This window comes from Grammomys surdaster, unplaced genomic scaffold, assembly GCF_004785775.1.
Source record: "Grammomys surdaster isolate TR1022 unplaced genomic scaffold, NIH_TR_1.0 125581, whole genome shotgun sequence".
NCBI lineage: Eukaryota > Metazoa > Chordata > Mammalia > Rodentia > Muridae > Grammomys > Grammomys surdaster.
The window spans coordinates 611,288-631,727 of NW_021620427.1; the positions used below are offsets into that span (position 1 = coordinate 611,288).

Below are 20,440 nucleotides of genomic sequence, written 5' to 3' on the forward strand. Positions count from 1 at the left end.
ATTTCAGGAGGGACTTCATGGAAGGATGATACATGGTTGCAAGAGAGTTATGGGTTGGAAAACATTCAGATCCTAATGGAAGGTTAGGGCTTCAAGAGCCACTGGCTGTTCACAGAGGAACCAAAGGGAAAGCGCCACAAATTTTAGCAGTGAAGTCTAAGCAAGGCAAGGAGTGGAAAGAGACAACTGTCTTCAATGCAGGACACGCAAACCCACGTTTCTCAGGACAATTCATCCAGCTACTTCCTTGGTCACTACAACTTAATTTTAAACATTGCCCCCAACTGGGCTGATACGACTATTTATTGTTTATGGATTGGCATATACACAGCTCACAGTTTACTAATGTTTTAAAATTAATTAATAAACGTTTGGAAAGCACTTTGAAGATGAAAAGTTGTGTAAGTGCTAAGTATTATCATTAGGCCATTATCATAAAACACATAAAAGCCATAGATTCTTGTAAGCTAAATAGGTGGAGGATGACTGTGCCACGCAACACTCGAGGGGAAGATGGCAAGGGTACAGCCTCGGAGGAGCGAAGAGCCAGAGCGGTGGACAGCCTTGCATAGCAGGTGTGTGAACGGGCGTGGGGAGGATGGGAGGGGGCAGGAGGCTATGCCACGGCTCAGCAAGGGTCCTGCTGAAAGGACTAGCATAGTTATCTACTCAACCTGATTTTTAAGGTTCTCAAAAAATGAGCAGTTCCTTTCATCTCCTACGGAAACAGGACCAAATACAAAAGCAAAACAAAGGGGAAAATGGTTACAACGAAGAGTTTCCACCGTTTGGACTCACTCTAAATTCCCTGGGAAACTTATCAGTTATAAACAAGGTGTTCTTGTATAACTGCTGAAACTTGAAGATTTGGTAGTAGGGTATCTTTAAAAGACAATTTCACTATGAATACAGAAAGGACACTAAACAGATGTATTTTAAATACGTTTCTGTGTTTCTAGTGGTGTGGCGTGATGGAGATGTAGTTGTGTTTGCTGTTTCATTTACAGTGTTATTCTCCCCCTTGGAAGTGGTAAGACAAGTTGAAGTCTTATTTTTTTTCTAATTACTGGAACACTACAGTGCTTCATGACTCTATATTTTTAGCAGCATGGTTGAACATTCAGTTTGGAAGCAAAGGCAAAACCAATAAGAACATTGTAATTCCTGACATTAGCAATGACACACTAGCTAGTAATTGGCCTTGGAAGCCAGAAAGAAATGTACTGACCTGTGTATGATTCAGAAGGCACGTGGACCAGAAATTTTACATTTATATTTCAATTTTCAAGCTAATCGGATTAACACATATGCAAGTGTTTACACACATATTAGTCTTTCGAGCACTATCACAAAATGCAGATATTGATAAACTAATTGGGAACCACTATTTTTCTTTAAATTGATACAAGTCTGAATGAAATGTAGATTCTGAGTAACCAGCATGTTGGAATGTTGTAACTTAATAATGTCACGTTTCATATTCACATTAGTATTTAGATTTATTTTTTTTAATGTTAGAAAAAATACTAAAATATTTTTCATAAAATTAAGTTACTGTTAATCATTTCATTTGCTTACCAAAACTAATAAAAGCTCAGGTCCTAAGTAGTGTGTTCTGCCTTCTTCAGATTAAGTGGGTCACCTTCTTACACTCCGTAAATATTATCTGAGCAATACTATGAAGACAGACTTTAGTTTTATCTCAAGGAATTAATAATTTTAGAACCAGACCGTAGTTGGAAATCATTGTTTGTTTTTTATAAATAATCCTTGGCCTCCTTAATATTATCATTACTACAGCTGAATGATGCACTAATATACACTCTGTTAGTAAAAACACGTGTGGAAAGTTAGCCTGTGTTGCTAAAATCAAACCGAATCCTGTTTTCCGTTCTTTACCTCAACTCCTTACCAAGACTCGACTTCTGTTCAATGTCATTCCATCTAGTAATAAGAATTTGGGAAAGTAGAATTTGCATGCCGGATGTTGTTTATAAGAATGTTCTAGAGAAAAATAATGATAACAGAGTGAGAGTTTCCTCTTGAACTTAAAATATGTTGCTCCACAATGAAAATAATAAGGCCTTTGAAAATAGGAAGGATTTCTGGGATGTGAGCAAAGCCCTAATCCTCAGTCTCACCTATGTGTATGAGGATAGCCAGAGGGAGCCCCTCTACCAACCTCTGGCAGGCCCCACAGAGAATGATCTCTATAAAGGCTGGCTCATCTTCCTTAAAATGAAAAGCAAAGAATGAGTGGTTTGCAAATCCCTCCCAGCTCCAGACCAGGAAGTTTCTCCCTCCTGGAAGGTACATTAGGGAAATTTGAAGCCAAGAATGATTCCCAACCAGACAAGTTTTTATACCCAAGAATCAGTTTTACATAGCTTTGCAGGAATTCAGAATTCTGTAAAACAGCAAATGTCTTCTAAATATCTATAAACTATGAAATTATTATAAGACTGCTAGTGTTTGGCTTTTTATTTATAGAAGCGGGATTTTATATGGTTCTATTATAAAGATCACAATTTGAAAGAGTTAAAAAACAGACACCAATTGTTTGCCACATCAAATTTTTCACTTATATCATTTTCATTGGGACTGTCACAAGCTGCATGAGTAAAAGTTAAATATATATATGTTTTTACTGGTAAAGTGTGGAGGGAAATGTCTGAGGACCCACGCTCACGTGTAGGACTAGATTCCTAGGACTTACCATATCATTTAGACAATTACTTCACCCAAAATTAGAAATATTACTCTGGATTCAATACATGAGCTGATTAGACTGGGGAAAATACATTCTCTGTCTAAATCAGAAGAATCTCTTGAACCTGGATTTCAAGGCTAACCTGGGGAGAAAAGGGAGATGGGGACTAGACATATCTGGAGTAATCCTTTTTTTATTCCAACCCCAAATGCTCATAGGCATCATATGGAAACACTGAGAGACACCAATTTCTATGTGCAAACAACTTGGACAGTGTGCTTTTTAATAATGATAATCTTATATGAAGTAAAATGAAATTTCTGAGAAGACATGGAAATATCATCCACATTGGAACCCCAGCTGACACTGTTTCTTTAGGGAAAAAAAAAAGCAGCGTCTCTGGGACTCAGTGCCAAGTAACTAAAAAGTCGACTTTCTAACAGATATTTGATTTTGTTACTAAACAAAAATCAAAATAATATAGGTATTAATATAGGTGATTCAATGTGACTGGTATTTAGTATAGTTACTAAAATACATATTTATGCTTCTTGATGTTAGAAATATACATATAAGCATGCAATTATGTAACATGTGTATATGGGTAGTATATAGACTAAGTAAAATATAGATCATGTATGTAATATGGCATATAAAACAAAATATGAGTTTCTCTTAATATAAAATAAAATACTGCTGTTTATACATGTACTAATAGTAGCTCATAATGTTAATACAGAGCAAAATACATACATAAAATGTAAATATGTACCTATATATACATATATATATGTATATATATGTATATATGTATTATATATATGTATATATGTGTATATATATATGTGTATTATATATATGTATATATATATAATGGATTGAACTGTGCCCTCTCATTCACATGTTAATATTCTAGCCCTTGATATCTCAGAACATGAATGCATATAGGGAAAATTAAAGTGGCATGATTTTATGAAGGTGAGGATATTGGATAGACTCTACCACAGTATGAATGTGCTTATAAGGGGAAGAGTCAAGATATGAGAACAAAAGAATAGTGTGATGTCACAGGAGAAGACCCATCACCTACAAGCATGGTCTTGGGGGATGTGAACCTGCCAGAATCTTATTTTCAGGTTTCCAATTTCTGTAAGCAAAAACACAACATTCTGCCCTGACTCTGTCTAATCTGTGGAACCTGTCATGACAGTCCTGCAAGCTGATAGCAACACAGAGCACACAGAACACATTAATTGTGTACAGTTCTTCCATGTTACATCTACAGGGAAAAAGATAAAATGGGTAAAAGATATGGGTAGCAATACATTCTTCATTTAATTATTTCTAAAGACATTTCTTCCACATTTGTGTATGTCAAAATAAAATAGCATTTCCCAGTGCTAAAACATAAATATACTAAAATAAAATAGCTTCCCACTTTGTAAATAAGACATTTTCTATAATATTATTAAAGGACAGGTGAGGGCTTGATAGGTAAAGGTTTTACTGGGCAAGCATGTGGACCTGAGTTGAGAGCCCCAGCATCCACTTAGAAAGCCACTCTCGGGGTCACAGTGCCTATAATCAGTTTGGAAGAAGCAAAGACAGGCAGATATTGGGGATCTGACTGGATCAGAAGCTCTCAAAACCTAGAGTGGCCTTGGTGGGCAAATGCCCCAGTCCCACAGGGCAATGAACTGGGATTAGAAGACATGAAAGAGAGAACTGGAGGACAGGAGACACAAAGAACAGGTGGCTTGTCTGTAGGCTGATCAAACTGCTATTTTTACTTTTTCACACAGGGGTTATATACACAGAAAGGCAGGATGTGGGGAAGGGGATGATGCAGGAGCGTAGGTGTTCAGGGGGAGTACAGATATCTTCCAGAACAGAGTGTCAGCTGGGTGAAGGTTCAGGAGACAGGTCACTATGACTCCACCTATGATTCACTTGTCCTTATCTAAGTTGGTACTGTCCACCAAGGCTACCCAGGGGCTATGACTACTAGTTCTTATCCAGGCTAGTAAATTTCCACCAAAGCTGTCTGTTTACAATATCTTATAGCTATCTGTTCCAATGTTTTTCCACAGAGACCCAAGACTTTGTGCTAGCAGGCTGACTTAGGTCAGCTGATTTTAGGCCTTGAGTGTATAAGCAAGGCTTCTCCTGACAGGAAAATGACTCAAAGCCTAAAGTGGAACTGACTGAAGAGACATTTGGCTCTGAGGCCGTGCCTTTGAATTGAGTGACTTGCTGGGTTTTGCAGAGAATCATTACATATGTCCATAACTGTGGGATCCTTTCCCAGGGAACAAGGGCTCTCACTGACATATGAAATTTTTAAACTTGCATGACATTAAAATGTTCTAGATTTGCTTATTAAAAGGGTACAGAGAAAGAGAGAGAAAGGCACACAGCATTTACCTCTGACCTCTGTACACACACCCAACATCGATCTGTGACTCTCACACTCACAGGTATTTGCACCCCACCATATACAAACATTCACATAGATTTTAAAACAAATTAATTAAAATTTTGCATGTTCTCCTATGCTGTCCATATATTGTTTCAAAGTTGTATTTAATGCCTAAAATTTACAAGCTCATGATTTGTGAATGATAATGAACAAGTTTAATAGTTGAATGAAAAACAGATCTCCGGGCTGGAGAGATGGCTCAGTGGTTAAGAGCACTGACTGCACTTCCAGAGGTCCTGAGTTCAAATCCCAGCAACCACATGGTGGCTCACAACCATCTGTAATGAGATCTGATGCCCTCTTCTGGTGTGTCTGAAGACAGCTACAGTGTATTCATATATAATAAACAAATAAATCTTTAAAAAAAAAGAAAAAAGAAAAACAGATCTCCAAACGCTAAATATTGTTATGTTTTTATTCTATAATGTACTTGCAATGCAAACACACAAGAAGGGAAAACAGAAAGGTGATTGTCATGGGTTACAGAAGGTGGGAAACAGGAGGCAAGTAGATTAAGTAGTTAGAAGAAACCATGCTGGGCCCCTGATGATAGCAATGCTCAACATTTTACTCCATGCATGTCAGCGTCCAGGTTGTGATATTATCGAATAAATTACCATCAAGGAAAACTCTTTAAAGGATACAAAGAAATGATACTATTTCTTTTCGTTGCAAGAAAGTCTGTAATTGCTTCAAAATGGAACATTAATGTGAAACATTTTAAAAATAACAGAAACGTTCTAGAAAGAGCATACTCTGTAAAAATAATTTGATCAGAAACTACAGCAGAGAAATGTCATAAAGGGGAAAAAAGCAGAATTTGAAAAACTATTCCAGGTTCAAAACATCGAGACATACCTCAACCAAATACAATGCAGAGATTTTAATTTCAGTTCAGCTCAAATTGAATATGTAAAAGACATTTTATAGACAAGTTTAAATGTGAACTTGATATCAATGGATATTTAAAAATTAATAGCTTCACTGAGTGTAGGAATGGTCACAGATAAAGTACTCTAAATTTTTTTAGAGAATATAAATTACCTAGAGCGATGCCATAAGTTCATTATAACTATTGAAAAACTACATAAAAACATGAAGTAAATAATATTGTAACATGTTAATAGTTCTTAAGGTTATGAATTAGGAATGAAGTATTCGAGTTTTGTTTTTAAGTCATTTTCTACTTCCTCCCCTGGGTACAGAGCCTTTTCTTTCCTCCTCTTTTTGACAAACTCTTCAAAGGAAAGATCAGTAATCCTGTCTCCATTTCTGCTAATTCCATTCTCTTTCTAACTCTCTAACCCTGTTATTCCTAGAGCTCTGTCAAGGAATTGTCAAGGAACTTTATGATACACATCTATGACTACCATCCTTAATATCGAAGCCGTCTGCGCTATCTTCTGGCACAGCTTTGCCTGTTCCTCGTCCTTGATTAGCCTCCGTTGGCCTCCACTCTAACTGGCTCGCCTATTCTTGTTATTTCCTCTGGCTTCTACTCTCGGCCAGGTCTTCTTTCTCTCTAACATTCTGACAAAAATCTCCACAGGCGATCCGATCTTAGTCTGTTTCTCTGCCTACAGTTACTCCTTTGGTATTGTCGTCCACTGCTAGACTATACCGTACGTGCTCAGAAACGACAAGTTAATAAGAACAGCCCACATTCCTATTCCAAATTCTCACTTGTATATCTATCTAACCTACACTGCCTCGTGAATACCTGCTAAACACCCGTAACAATACTGCTGGAGAGAAGCCTTTTAATCTCATGTGATGACAATGCCGTATTTTAAGTCTTCCGGCTAAACACCTAGAAATCATCCTCAACATCTCTTAGAATCCATCTTTTCATCAGATATTTCTGTCAGCTTTATCCCTAAAATCTACATAAAGTTGAAACTCTTTCTTCCACTTTTAATATTCTGGTCTCAGCCAACGCCATCTTCTGTGATATTTTCTATCCTGTCCCTCTCCGTCTCCTTGTCCTCTACAGTTTATTCTTCACAACATGCAAAAGCATTCCATCACGACATTGAGCCAAGCTATCACAGTCCTCTGCTCAAACCTGCTCAGTGCTGCCATTTTGCTCAGAGGAAAACCAAAATCATTATCACGAGGCTCCGGAAATCTGGGCCTTACTGTTTCTCAAGGTTATATTCACACTACTCCTCCAGCACTACAGTTCCAGCTGCAGTATCCAGTATGCCAAACTTCTGCTTACCCCAGGCCTTCCTTGAGTCACTCTCTTTGTCTGGAATTTTCCAGATGTCAGTATGCATAACCCCCTTAGCTCTGCCCCCTATTCTCACGCTTTACCTTCCTGGGTCTTACCCCTGACTGCTGGACTTAATAGCAGTTTTTCACACCTGCAGCTAATACCAGCGCCCTTATTTCTGATCTTTCCAAGTCTTCTTTTTCTATAGCACTTGTAGCCAGTTACAGACTGCATTTATTTATTTATTTATTTATTTATTTATTTATTTATTTATTTAGTCCCGTCTATGTCTACTCTGTAGTCTGTAAGCTTCATAGGAACAGACACGACTGTTCCTACAGCACTGCCTGGCAGAGTAAATCAATTACAAATATTTTTTTGAAGGAATAAGTGAACATTGATTTAGTGTTACCGTTATCGATCATAGGTGCTGAGAAATAAGCAGCCCCAGTAATGTATGCACAAACTCTCCACTGTTTCAAAACTCATCCTTCTACTGAATACATCATTAACGTAAAATAACATATTTTTACACTAAATATTAAGTGTGCATACGTATTTCCAACAGGCCTAAATAGAGCTCTTACTGACACCTCCCTGTCCTTTTACTCAGAACAGAGCGCAAAACAAAGATAAAACTCACGCGATGTGGAAAGATTACCCTAGGCCTCTTAACGGCGGTGCTTGCTGCAGTAGTAATTGGACTCGTTGCCTATTTTGCCGCCTGTGGTAAGTATCCGCTATGTTTGTTTTTTCAAGGACACACGGGTTTGCTGACACCACACTGGGAAAACTAAGAAACCTGAGGAAGGAAAGGAGACACATGTCTTTTTGTTTCTTTGTTATGCTTTTATATGGTCATTGACATTCACTACACTAACATTTAAAACTTTACTGAAGGATAATTAAAACATAAAAATTGCACATGTTACGTATTTTTATGAGTTTTTACATGTGATCATGGCACTTTTAATGAAACTAAATGACAATTAAATTAGAAACTGTTCATCCCAAAGGTTTGTCCTCAGACTTTGAACTCAAGTGACTTTTAGCTCAATGCACTTAAAACTAGAGTTATGGTATTCTTTATTTTGTTTTCTTTTGTCTTTTGGAACGATTTTTGGATTGAGAATACATTGGTGAAATAAGTAGACACTGTCCTTATTGTTAGAACTTAGTATCTCTATAAGGAAATAATAGACAAGCTAACAAATAAATATAAAAGCTAAGGACTTAAGATTTCTTGCTACAGAAATAATATTTCTTATTCCAAAGCCTGTGTTTCTTGTAAACAATATTTCCTACCCATAAATCCTCCTTAAATATAGATTTTTCTCCAATATTGAACACTGAAGGAAAATACATCTGCAAATTTTCTATATAGTTTATCCATAAAATAGAAAAAAAATTATGAGGTCACTGAGTTTACTTTTTTACTTAAAGTTTTAAGTTTTCTGTGGCTTTTTCTGATCACTTTAAGCACAGAGACATTCTTTTCATGATTATAAAACATCCTATTGTACATCTTATGAGGTACAAAGTGATAATTTGATACATGTACATAATATTTAATAATCAAATTGGTTACCATGTCTATCCCCTTAAATTATACCGTTGCTTTGTGTTTATCCTTGAATTTTTTCTTCTGAATTCTTCTAAATTTTTTCTTAACTCATAAAATATATAATCATAAAATACAGCCACCTTAGTGACTGTAGGACAGTAAATTTACTCTTCCATCTGACTGTACCCGGTCACCTGTCGTCTGACCTCTTCATTCTTGCTTTCTCAGCACTTCCTAGCGACCACTGTTCTAGTCTCTCATTTTATAGAATCAATTTTATAGTACCCACATATAAGTGAGAACATACAATATCTATCTTTGCATATGAGGATATTTTTTGAAAAATATTTTCTATATTCACACAGGCAATATATAAAAAATAGTTATTAAAATATACAAAAACCAAAAGTAACAGTAAGTATAGTAATATTAACAAAGTAAATATTTGCAAAATTTTGCAAAGTAAATATTTGCTTTATACTGAAGTAAAAATCTTAAGTATTATTCTCTGGTGGTTTTCTTGATAAATCTTTTGTTTCACTGAAGTTAAAGTGCAAGGGGGGTGAGATGTTTGCAGGAAGGTGCACGCTTACTTAGACTGGGATGCAATTGCTTTATAGCTTTATATTGTTCTTCCTGCTCCCTCATAGATCTTGCCATTTGTCATAGCCAATTCTTTTTAGAACAGTGGAAATAGATCCCAACTTTCCGGTTGCTGTCTTACTTTTATAAAATACCCACATACAAATGTTCCCCTGCTTATCAGTAACTCTAAGGTTATTGCTCTCCTAGAAGCCTCAAAATCTGAAATCAGAATCAAGGCTCATAAAAAAACAGAAGCCTACCTAGAACTGATCATCTTTGTCAATTACGTTTGAAGACCAGAACTGACCCAGGTTTTCAGCAGTCAGGAATATTTTTAAATTCTTGTACTTGCAGATAAAGAATTCATAAAGGGATGAGAATCATAGTTTCATAAGTCTATAAAAACAATGGTTGGCATGCATATAAATACAAATATGTAAATTTAATATAATCAACTATTATTAAATAATTAAATAATTACTTATTAAATATTAATATAGTTAATATTATGTACAAAATGGATATATAAATTTCATATATAAATGGAATCATCTCCTGAGGCCACTATGCTTCCGTTTTTTTACAGAGTTCATGACTCACAGACTGGGAACTATTTTTTGAATACCTGATAGTAATTTCTAGAAAAGAGCTTACATTTATAAGAGTTAGGCTAACTCATCCGATATCCATTTCAGTTTACAAAAGGAAACAAGAGAGACACAGACAGAAACAGAGAGGTCTGTGCAGCATGATCCAATGAGACATCCCACAGGAAGTAGGGGTTTCTCAACCACTTTATTTTCCATGTACACTTATTAGACAGATTGCAGTGACAGCTGTTACCACTTCTAAAGCATGAATTATAGTCATGACATATGACAAAAATATCTATGAATAGGAAGTATCCACTTTAAAGAGACTCAAAACTTAGTCGTTCATCAAGAGTAGGTGCCAGAAACTAAAGGTAAGAATTGAATATTTAAGGAGATTGTATTTAAGGAGAATTTTTTTCTCACATTATTACCACCGACTTAATGCTTGATGAATTGATATTTCCCCTTCTCATCCAAGCTGAGAAACAGACTTCATAAAACAGATGAACGTTACCCTGAAAAAATCCCTGTAGATTAAGGAACATAGCGGACTGAAGTCTGACTCCCGAATGGAATATCTAAAATATAAGTAATGAGTGCCTAGGCTGGAGAGGTGGCTCAGTGGTTAAGAGAAGCCTCAGATCTTCCAGGGACCCAGTCCATTTCTCAGAACATCAATCACAGGCAACTCACAAATTCCTGTAACTCCAACTCCAGGGGTTCCAACTTCCTCTTCTGTCTTTTTGAGGCATCCACCTACAGGTGACAGACAATCACAGACACACAAGCAAGTACAAAGAAATAAAATAAATCTTAAAACAAATAATGAGTTTATGTTGTTTCAGCAGAGCAACATAAAAAAAAAAAAAAGAGGCAATTCCGTGAACATCCAGCGTCAATGGGAATAGATGATGTACTTCCTAGGGAGCAAGTAGAGACTTCCCAGGAAAAAAATCCCCATCCTTTCCAGAACTAATAAAGAGGCCACCTGCAGAGCACTTATATCTCTTGTTAAAGAAGTGTCAGATGAGTCTCAAGCCTAGATGATGGAGAAGGAATAAATATAAGCAGAATAGAGATAAGTTTTCCAATGAAATATAATTATCATCAAGACTATTTCACCAGTACCAGAAAGCACAATGATTAGAACTTATTTCTTTTTTGAATGATTCTGTAGTATTTTGTAGTTCCTTATCACAGACTCCAAACCCAGAAATATTGAGCCATGTTTTCACAACAACTATTTCCTTACTGGAGTCAGTAATTAGACAAAAAAAAAAAAATAGCTAAGCAAACCAAAGCACAGAGCAGCTCTCCCTCGCGGATACCTTCTCCTCTCTGCCTATGGTACTATAAATGGTAATCATATACTTTCTAGTTAGCTCCCCTTCCGTCTTTATTTTTATTTTTTTATTTTATGTGTGTGAGTGTTTTGCTTGCATGTGTATATGGGCATTACATATCTTCAGTGCCTACTGGGGTGAGAAGAGGGGACCAGATCCTCTGGACCTGGAGCCACTGTGTGAGTAATAGTAACTGAACCTGGAACCTCTCACCTACTGATTTTTTTTAGTTAACGTTTTTAGGAAGGCAAATAGTTTTCTTAATAAAAGAATGTAAAAAAATAAGGGTACATGAAAAAAAAGTGTCCACAAACTGAGTCAACATTCATTCACTGAGTGACTACATCTAAACTAAATGAATCTCCTAATCTAGGTGCTTGACATAGTAAGTGAACCATTATGACGTTTTCAAATAGAATTTGGGGATCTAAAGTTTGAACTTCATGTAATTTTCACATATCACCAAATGTCATTATTATTTTCACTTTTTTCCAGCCTAAATGCAAAAGCCATTATATGTTTATGGAATATTAAAAACCAGTCTAGATTTGGTCCTGAATATCATATTCCCTATTTCAAATCAATGAAGTTTAACACAACTCAGAATCACTTAGAAAGATTTTTTTTTGAGCATTGCAAAATAGGCTGGGGAGGCAGTTCAGTGAAAGAACACTTACTTAGGGTACATAAGTCTCTAGGTTCCATTTCCAGTGACTGGGGACAGTGGGTGGGGGAGAAAGATGAAAAAACAAAGATGAAAAGAGGAGAGAAAATATCATGTTAAGTTCTAAATTATAGTTCTATAGGAGAAGTAAGTTCAGGTGGTTTATTGCACAGTAGGGTGACCACAGATTTTTGATAATGTGGTACATTTTTAAGTATAACATCATATTATTTTTCTTAGATTTCCTTTCATGCACACTATATATTTGGACAAATTCACATCTAATCTTCCTCCTAACTCCTCCTAGATCCACTACCCATCCCCAAGCCCTTCCCAACTCTATGGCCTTATTTTTTTTAATAGCCCATTGTTTCCCATTTGTGCTACCCATATACTCATGGAAATGGAGCTATTCACTAGATCAGTGGTTCTCAACCTTCCTAATGCTGCGACCCTGTAACACGGCTCCTCGTGTTGTGGTGACCCTCAACCATAAAATTATTTTTGTTGCTACTTCATAACTGTAATTTGGTACTGTTATGAATCTTAATGTAAATATCTGATATCTGATATGTGGCCCCCCCCAAAGGGCTCCCAAACTACAGCATGAGAACAGCTGTACTAAAAGTCGACCTATCAGAAGATATTCCCTTAAAGAAAATTGACTCTTCCTCCTGCAGAACCCCTGAGGTTGGCGTGGGGGCTCATGAGTTTTTCCATGCTGAAGTGTTGACTGGTTTCATTTTATTCCATCACCGACAGCTGCTATGAGTTCATGAGTACTGATGTCTGTCATACACAGAATCACTGCTTCATCCCAGTCCTCCCTAAGCTCTGGCTCTTACAATCTTTCCAGTCCCTCTTCCACAATAGTCTTTGAGACTTGGTGGTAGAGGGTATAATTATATACACACCATTTGTATCTGAGCATTACACAGATACTTATTCTCTGTATATATCACAAAAAATTCATTATGAGGTTCATTTAAAAAAACTATACTAAAAAGATTGTGAATATTTTTATCATAAAAAAAATGATGTTTGAGAAAACAAATGTTACTCTGATTTGAACACTACACAAAATAGATGAGCTTGATAGCCTAAAAATATTTTCAATTATGTCAATTAAAAGTAAATTAAGTTCTATTTTTGTAGCTTTATAAATACAAAAAAAAAAGTCTGTACACAAAACCTACACCAAGGATGTTATCGGTAGTAGAATCTACACTGTCCAAAGTTCTCCATGTAGTACTGGTGGGCAGCCAAGGTTGAGAACAGCTCACCTCAAGGAAAACAGACATTTAAAGGTTCACAGATATGACCAATTTCACCATATCATTTCAACGTACCATAAATCCAAGTTCCTTTAGTCACATTGCTTGACCATATGTGTCCTGATCTGCCAGCGTCATCTCAATGTCCAAGGCACCAGGACTAGTCATAGTCATCATGTATAAATTCCAGCATTTAATAGGAAGACCAGGAAAGTAACTGAGCCTTTGCTCAAGAAATAAAAGCTCAGATGGTTCAGAAGTATTTTTCAGAATGCAAAAGCAACGGGATCACTCTTAGACATAACATGGGTGGCATAACATACTTTTTAGATTAGCATCTGCTTGGGCACAAATAGGATTGTGTTACCCTAGGAAAGAGAAGAATGTTAACAAATGGCACATAGTTGATTCTTAGAGAAAGTTGATCTTCCTCACTAACATATTTATCATGTCTATTTCAAGATATTCCCAAAATTTTATACTAATCATAAGTAGAAACTCTTAACCCTTCACACCCCTCCTCTACAAATAGCTACTTCAGTTCCAAGGAATAATAAACAAATGTAAAAATGCAAAAAGAACATAGAAAAACAGGACCTTCTTAACTCCCCATTCATTTTCTTCATCATTTTGCTCTGCATCAAAGAGCCAAAATTAGAAATACGTGCATTTTTCTTCAAAGCCAACTGTCACAATACATTCTGTAAAGGCCACTGTAAGCTCTCCAATGGCCATTTGAGAGAACACAGCCAGAACCACGAGTGTGAAAGGAGACAGCAAAAGCTGAGGCCCAAGCTGTGGACATTCAAGATAGATCAACTTCTCAGACTAAGTCAGCCAGAATAGGACATATGTATGACATTCAGCTGTTAAACTATGCATAAAAATAGACATGTAGAGTGTTTATGGATTAATTATAATCCCATATGTAAATGAACTGAACCAAAAGTCAAAAGACAAAAAAAATGAAAGGATCAATGCAAATTAAAAATGAAAACAAGCCGGGCGGTGGTGGCGCACGCCTTTAATCCCAGAACTTGGGAGGCAGAGGCAGGCGGATTTCTGAGTTTGAGGCCAGCCTGGTCTACAAAGTGAGTTCCAGGACAGCCAGGACTATACAGAGAAACCCTGTCTCGAAAAACCAAAACCAAAAAAAAAAAAGAAATGAAAACAATATTTTCTTTATGACACCTATCTAAGCAGTCAGACTGAATATCCATTTCTTTGAAAATAATTGTAGGTCAACTCAAATAATTTTTCAATGCGAAGAAGAGAATTGTTGAGGTTTCTAGTTTTCCTCAAGCTTCGATCCTTATGAATCATATGACCTTGATTAATTATATTAATTACTCTTTTATGAGCAAAAATAACACCTAAAATAGATCTAATGCCCTGACTTTTTCTGCTCATTGTCTGTACTATATGTGAGAGACTGGAGCTAATCCCTTATTATGATACTCTGTTTGTTCCTATAAGCGCAAATGAAAACATTCAGCTTAATTCTACTCATTTTAAGTCAGTACTTAGTGACCTAACAGAATAAGGAACTACAAAGGCTTTATTCTATAGTGCCTAGATTCACAATGATAAGAATACTTGATATTTCTAAAGATGACTTATATAGTATTTGTGCAAATCAATACAAAATGGCAAAAATATATTTCTTCAGAATTATTATTTAGAAAAAAAGCCTATGAAAAGGAAATAGTTTATATAGTATTTAAATACAGGTGTCAAAAATGTTAATGTAATAGATGAAATATTAGAAAACCAGTAGCTAAGTAATTACAGGGAAAGTTCTTCCTTTAATATTAATTTTCTGAACCAGCAAGATGACCCATAGATGAGGGTGCTTACTGCCAAGCTGAGTTGCTGAGTTCAATTCCCAAGACAAACATGATGGAAGGAGAGGAGTGCCTCCCTCAAGTAGCCTCTGACCACCACATGTATTCTATGTACCACAATCACACACAGACACACACACACACACACACATACACACACACACACACACACGGAGACAGAAAGAGGGAAAGAGAGAGAGAAAGAGAGAGAGAGAGAACTAAAATTTTCTTCAAATTGTTTTTCTAATTAATGTAAGATTTATTGATAGAAATAAGATCTATAGCCAAACATTTAAAAAATAGAAACTCTGGTGGAGAGACAATTTAGTAGTGGAAAGCTCTTATTCTTACAGAGGACATGTGCTAAATTCCCAGCACCCATATGGTAGCTACCAACCATCCATAACTCCAGTTCCAGGGATCCAATGCCCTCTTTGATCTCCATGGGCAATAGATATCCACTTGGGTCACAGAACTACGTGCACTACTTGGTGAAGAACACTCCTACACATAAAATAAATCCAAAAGCTTTTTTTAAAGAGGAATTATCAATAATCTTACTTTCTTGTCACAACAATGTAACATCCTGGCCCATTTTCTTTTTACTTCTTTAATGTATTTTCATGTATGCTTCATGAATCAAATGTTTTTCTCAAATATGATTGTAGTGATGACATAATCTATCATAATTTTTACATATTTATGTATAACCAGCTTATTTTGTTAACTTTTAGCTCTTAGGTTTGTCTAATTTTTAAACATTATTTTAAATAGTATCTTTTTATGTATATATTTCCGTGGAACTCATTACATGGAGAACACAGTTGAAAGGAGGAATCAGAGTGAATTCAAATTAGATTGCAAGGTTTTGGTGACATTATCAAGTTGTCCTCAAAAAATGTGTTCTGATTTTCATTTCCTGGACAGGCTACAAAAACACCTGGGTTGACTGACTGACTGACTGGCTGACTGACTGACTGACTGATTGAATTGTCATCTTTATTAACTTAATCTAAAAACAAAACAGTGGGCTATGGAGAGGGCTTAGTGGATAAAATGCTAGCTGTCTAAGGATGGAGGCTTGAGTCAGGATCCCCAGGCTTGATGTCAAGACCCACATCAGAAGCTATTCCTAACAATGCGCACTTCTAACTCTGTTGCTAGAGAACAGAAACAGGCAGATCGAACATCAGCCTATGGCCTCCATACATGGGCAAACATACACACACACACACACACATACACACACACACACACACCACACCACACACACACACACACACACACACACACACACAAACATACAAAGTACTATTTTGTTTTACGTTGCCTCTCTTCAGTTATTGTGAAAGGCATGGCAGACTACACCAAATGATTAATAGCAAACACTGGCATAAAGAATTTTCTCAAAACACTTCAAAATGTCTTTGCTTCTTTCACTGTTTTTTTTTCAACCACTGTTTCTAGCTCTCTTCCTCCCTCTCCCTCCCTCTGGATTCTTCCCTTTAGTATATAGATTGAAGGCACACAAATAAACCTCAACATATAAGAAGACAGGTTTTCATTTTTCAGTTAGAGGTCGTTGGGTGGCTCTGGCCAGCTCGCTCCCTGCCTATCTCATTCCATTGCACACACTTTGCTTCTTTGTTCAGTTTACTTAATATTCAGGACTTTCAAGACATATCTCCTCTCATTTCTCCATTGTACGTCTTACCTTCTTACATATTCCATGAGTAAGAAAACCTATGATTTGACTGATTTTTTTTAAAATGTAATGTATAGCAATCACAAAGAGCCAGATAATTACTGTATTTTAATGTAATTTTGTTTCATAACATATTGCCCGAACTTGAAAAGTAGCACATTAAAAGTTTACATTAAAAAAAAACTTTGAATGTATTTTTGGTGAAAGGTTATAATTTAACATTCCTCCACCTGAGCATTTTCCACAATTGCTGGGCATCAAGCCTTACAGATATCACCTAACCTGACATTTTATGAGCATGTGACTTCTCAGAATAAAGTGGTTGTGTGCAATGGGAAAACTGTTTTCCTTTTCTCTCCTCAGGAAAAGCACCTTTCTACTACCATGTCAGCTTTAAGGTTAACAACATTGACTATGACAGCAAATTTGCAAAGCCATATTCTGAGGAATACATGGACCTAAATAAAAGGATAGTGTCTTTGGTGAGTAGAATGTTTTTTCTTTTTCTGTGCATTTCAAAAAGTGTTAAGACTCTAGCAGTCGCCTTCCAAGTTCAAAACAGTTTCTAAGCAGTACTTTAGTTCTAGATTATACAAGTCAGCCATTTCAGGCAGCTTTCTAAAACTGTGAACTGGGAAATATGCAAAGGGACACATTTTAAGAAGTGCTAAGAACAATGACATGTAAAAGAGTCGATATTTCTAACGAATTCATCAATTACCTGAATAACAATGTTTGATCACTAAGATACACAACTAAGGCCATGTTCCCTCTCATTCAAAAATTAACCAGTCCCTTGAGGAAGAAATCTCGCCAGTCTGAAAGATAATGTGACCAAAATAAACATTGCTTTGCAAGCCCTCATTGTTGAGGAAAGAATGTAAAACAACTGCCTAAGAATCAACTTCATGTTCATATTCATTGGGTTAAAGGTTCAACAAAGAGATCAAGTGTGCTTGGCCAGAAGCTTCTGTTATCACAGAAACTACTGTAATTAACTCAAGTAATTTAATTAGCCTGACTGAGAGTGTCAGGGGCAGGGATGTTTTCATTCATCTGCCATTTCTCCTAGAATCTCCTGCTAGGACATTGGAGGGCTCCCTTCCTTCCAAAGCATCCCACTACAAACAAGGTAGTAAGTTAGGGTCCCCGAAAGTTCTGGTGTGTTTTTCTCATCGTGGGAAAAAAGTTGGAAAATGGAGGCAAAAAAAAAAATCTGAGCATGTAGTTTTATAACAAAAAGGAAACAAAGCAGTATACAGTGGCTGAGAAAAAGTCTTCAATGAAATAAGTCTCTAGACTCAGAGAGACAAATGCTGCTTCTTTTCATTCATACGTGGAGCCTACACTTCAAAAATATATCTGTAAATGTGACCAGGCAAGTAAATCCAATGTGTTTAATAAAATGCAATATTATTTTCTCCACATAAGTGCTATGGATTTATAGGTGGTCAAAACACCCATATAAAGCAGTCAGACAACCTTATACATTACATCATTAATGCAATATCCAAGCGTTAGGCACGTGTTAGTTACCTATACAACCAGGGCATTCATCAAATAACATTCTCTCTAAGCTATCCAGAACATGCCAGGAACATATATCCCTTTAGAGATATCCCTCTTTTTGATGCAGCCTACCAAATGACAGGTTCTGGATGGGATTCATAAGATTTAAAAACATGTCATTTTTTAAACACTAATAATAAAATAAATAATAATAGTTCTGTTCCATTTAATATAGGTGAACAAATGTTACAACTTAAGTAAAAAGTCCATTAGCATTCATTCAGTTCCCAGCCCTCAAAACGTAGCAGAAAAAGGTTTAAACTCTTAAGAATCTTAAATTCAGATATTACTCTCCGTCTATTTTAAAACATAGTATTTATCTGGTACACTAAATGTAGACCATTCTGAATTAAGATTCTAGCCATAATGGAACTGAGATCATTCAGAATTCATCTAGAGTGCAACAGACATGACATTATTATTTCTATTTCGAGGGTCTTACGTTTTCCTACTTTCAGTTTTGTTGTTGCGACAAGAAGTCACGAATTTGAAGAAGAAAGGGTTCGTTTTCATTTACAGTCCCAGGTGACAGTCTATTGTGGGAAGTCACACTGACAGAAACCGGAATCGGCCAGACACTTCACATCTGCTGTCAAGAGCACAAAGAAATGACTGCTTGCCTGTCATTCGTTTGCCTTACTAACTATATTCTCTCAAGAATTTCTCTGTTTTTAAATACCAAATTTTAGTACAGTATTAGTATAATATTTTTATGATTATTTTCCTATAAAGTTTCCTCTAAAACTTGATATTTAAAAACAGAGAAATTCTTGAGAGAATATAGTATTCCTGGAGAGATAGCTCAGTTGTTAAGCCCAATTTACCTTAGGGCTTTGATAAATTCCTACTGTAATTTTTTTTGGATTAATCATTTTACTCATTTACATTTCAAATGATATCCCCTTCCCAGTTTCCCCTCCACAAACCCCTAGCCCATCCCCCCCTTTGCCTCTACGAGGGTCCCCCCCCACACTAATTTCCACCTCACTGCCCTAGCACCCCTACACATTTAAGTCTTTGGTTCTTTTTTTTTTTTTTATGGGGGTGGATGTCTATCTTTGGTTTGGCTTGAGTATTTTTGAGACAAGCACTCACATTGTAGCCTAGACCTGCTTGAAGTCATAGACATGAGCATTAAAAAGACAAAATATACATGTCTTTTAAGAGAAGCTGGAGAGGTGGCTCAATGAGAAAGAAAAAAACCAAAAATCAAACCAAACCAAAAACAACAACAAAAAAAAACTCCAAAGCCCCCTTTGTTCCCGCATAATTCATAACACAAACCTTATATTTTGAGAAATTTTGAACCCATGTTCTTAAGGGTCTTTTCTTCAGCCTTAAGGGCTGTCCTGAAGGTCCCAGTGTTTACCATTCTGCTGAGACATTAGCCACATCTTCACCTCCTGGACTCATGCTGTCTGTGGTTATCATGCAGACATTAATGTTAACAAGGAGGATATTCCTTAAAGGAGAAACTTAAAATATGTACATTATGATACAAACGTGCCTTATGCCCTCGGCAGCCATCAACACTCGTGGAGGCCCACATCTGATGTCCCTGTCCCAGAGGCAGGAATCATGTCATTCTGTCCCCACTAAGGCCATGATGCACTCCGCATATGATGTTATTTTATTCCTCTTTCCCTGTACGTCCCTGTGTTTCTGTCTCTGTAGACCAGAGGAGGGTGTCAGATCCTGGATCTACCTGAAATGGGTGCTGGAAACTGAACCTGCGTTGTCTGCAGGAACAAGTTTTCTCCCTCCCCTCTCCCCAGTTCAAGCGTCCCAGCCATTTCCCTTTTCCCTTTTCATAAAATCTATGCCCTGCTATCTCCCTTTAAGCCTATAAACAATATATACTTGAAAAGGAAAAAAAATAGATTGCCACATAGGCA

The 20,440-nt window shown here is 36.5% G+C and overlaps 1 protein-coding gene across 2 annotated transcripts in view; it reads left to right on the forward strand.

The window, feature by feature from the left end:
- Positions 1 to 465: 465 nt before the first annotated feature.
- The window catches only part of LOC114638377 (transmembrane protease serine 11C), a 57,141-nt gene continuing 37,166 nt past the window's right edge, over positions 466 to 20,440 (forward strand). Inside the window, exons 1-3 of one of the 2 annotated variants that reach the window (XM_028786804.1) lie at positions 466 to 575; positions 8,018 to 8,133; positions 17,340 to 17,458. In XM_028786804.1, the coding sequence (XP_028642637.1) occupies positions 514 to 575; positions 8,018 to 8,133; positions 17,340 to 17,458 (297 nt within the window). In that variant the 5' untranslated portion in view covers positions 466 to 513. The remainder of the gene's footprint in view (positions 576 to 8,017; positions 8,134 to 17,339; positions 17,459 to 20,440) is intronic. The other variant, XM_028786805.1, reaches the window with a different exon arrangement.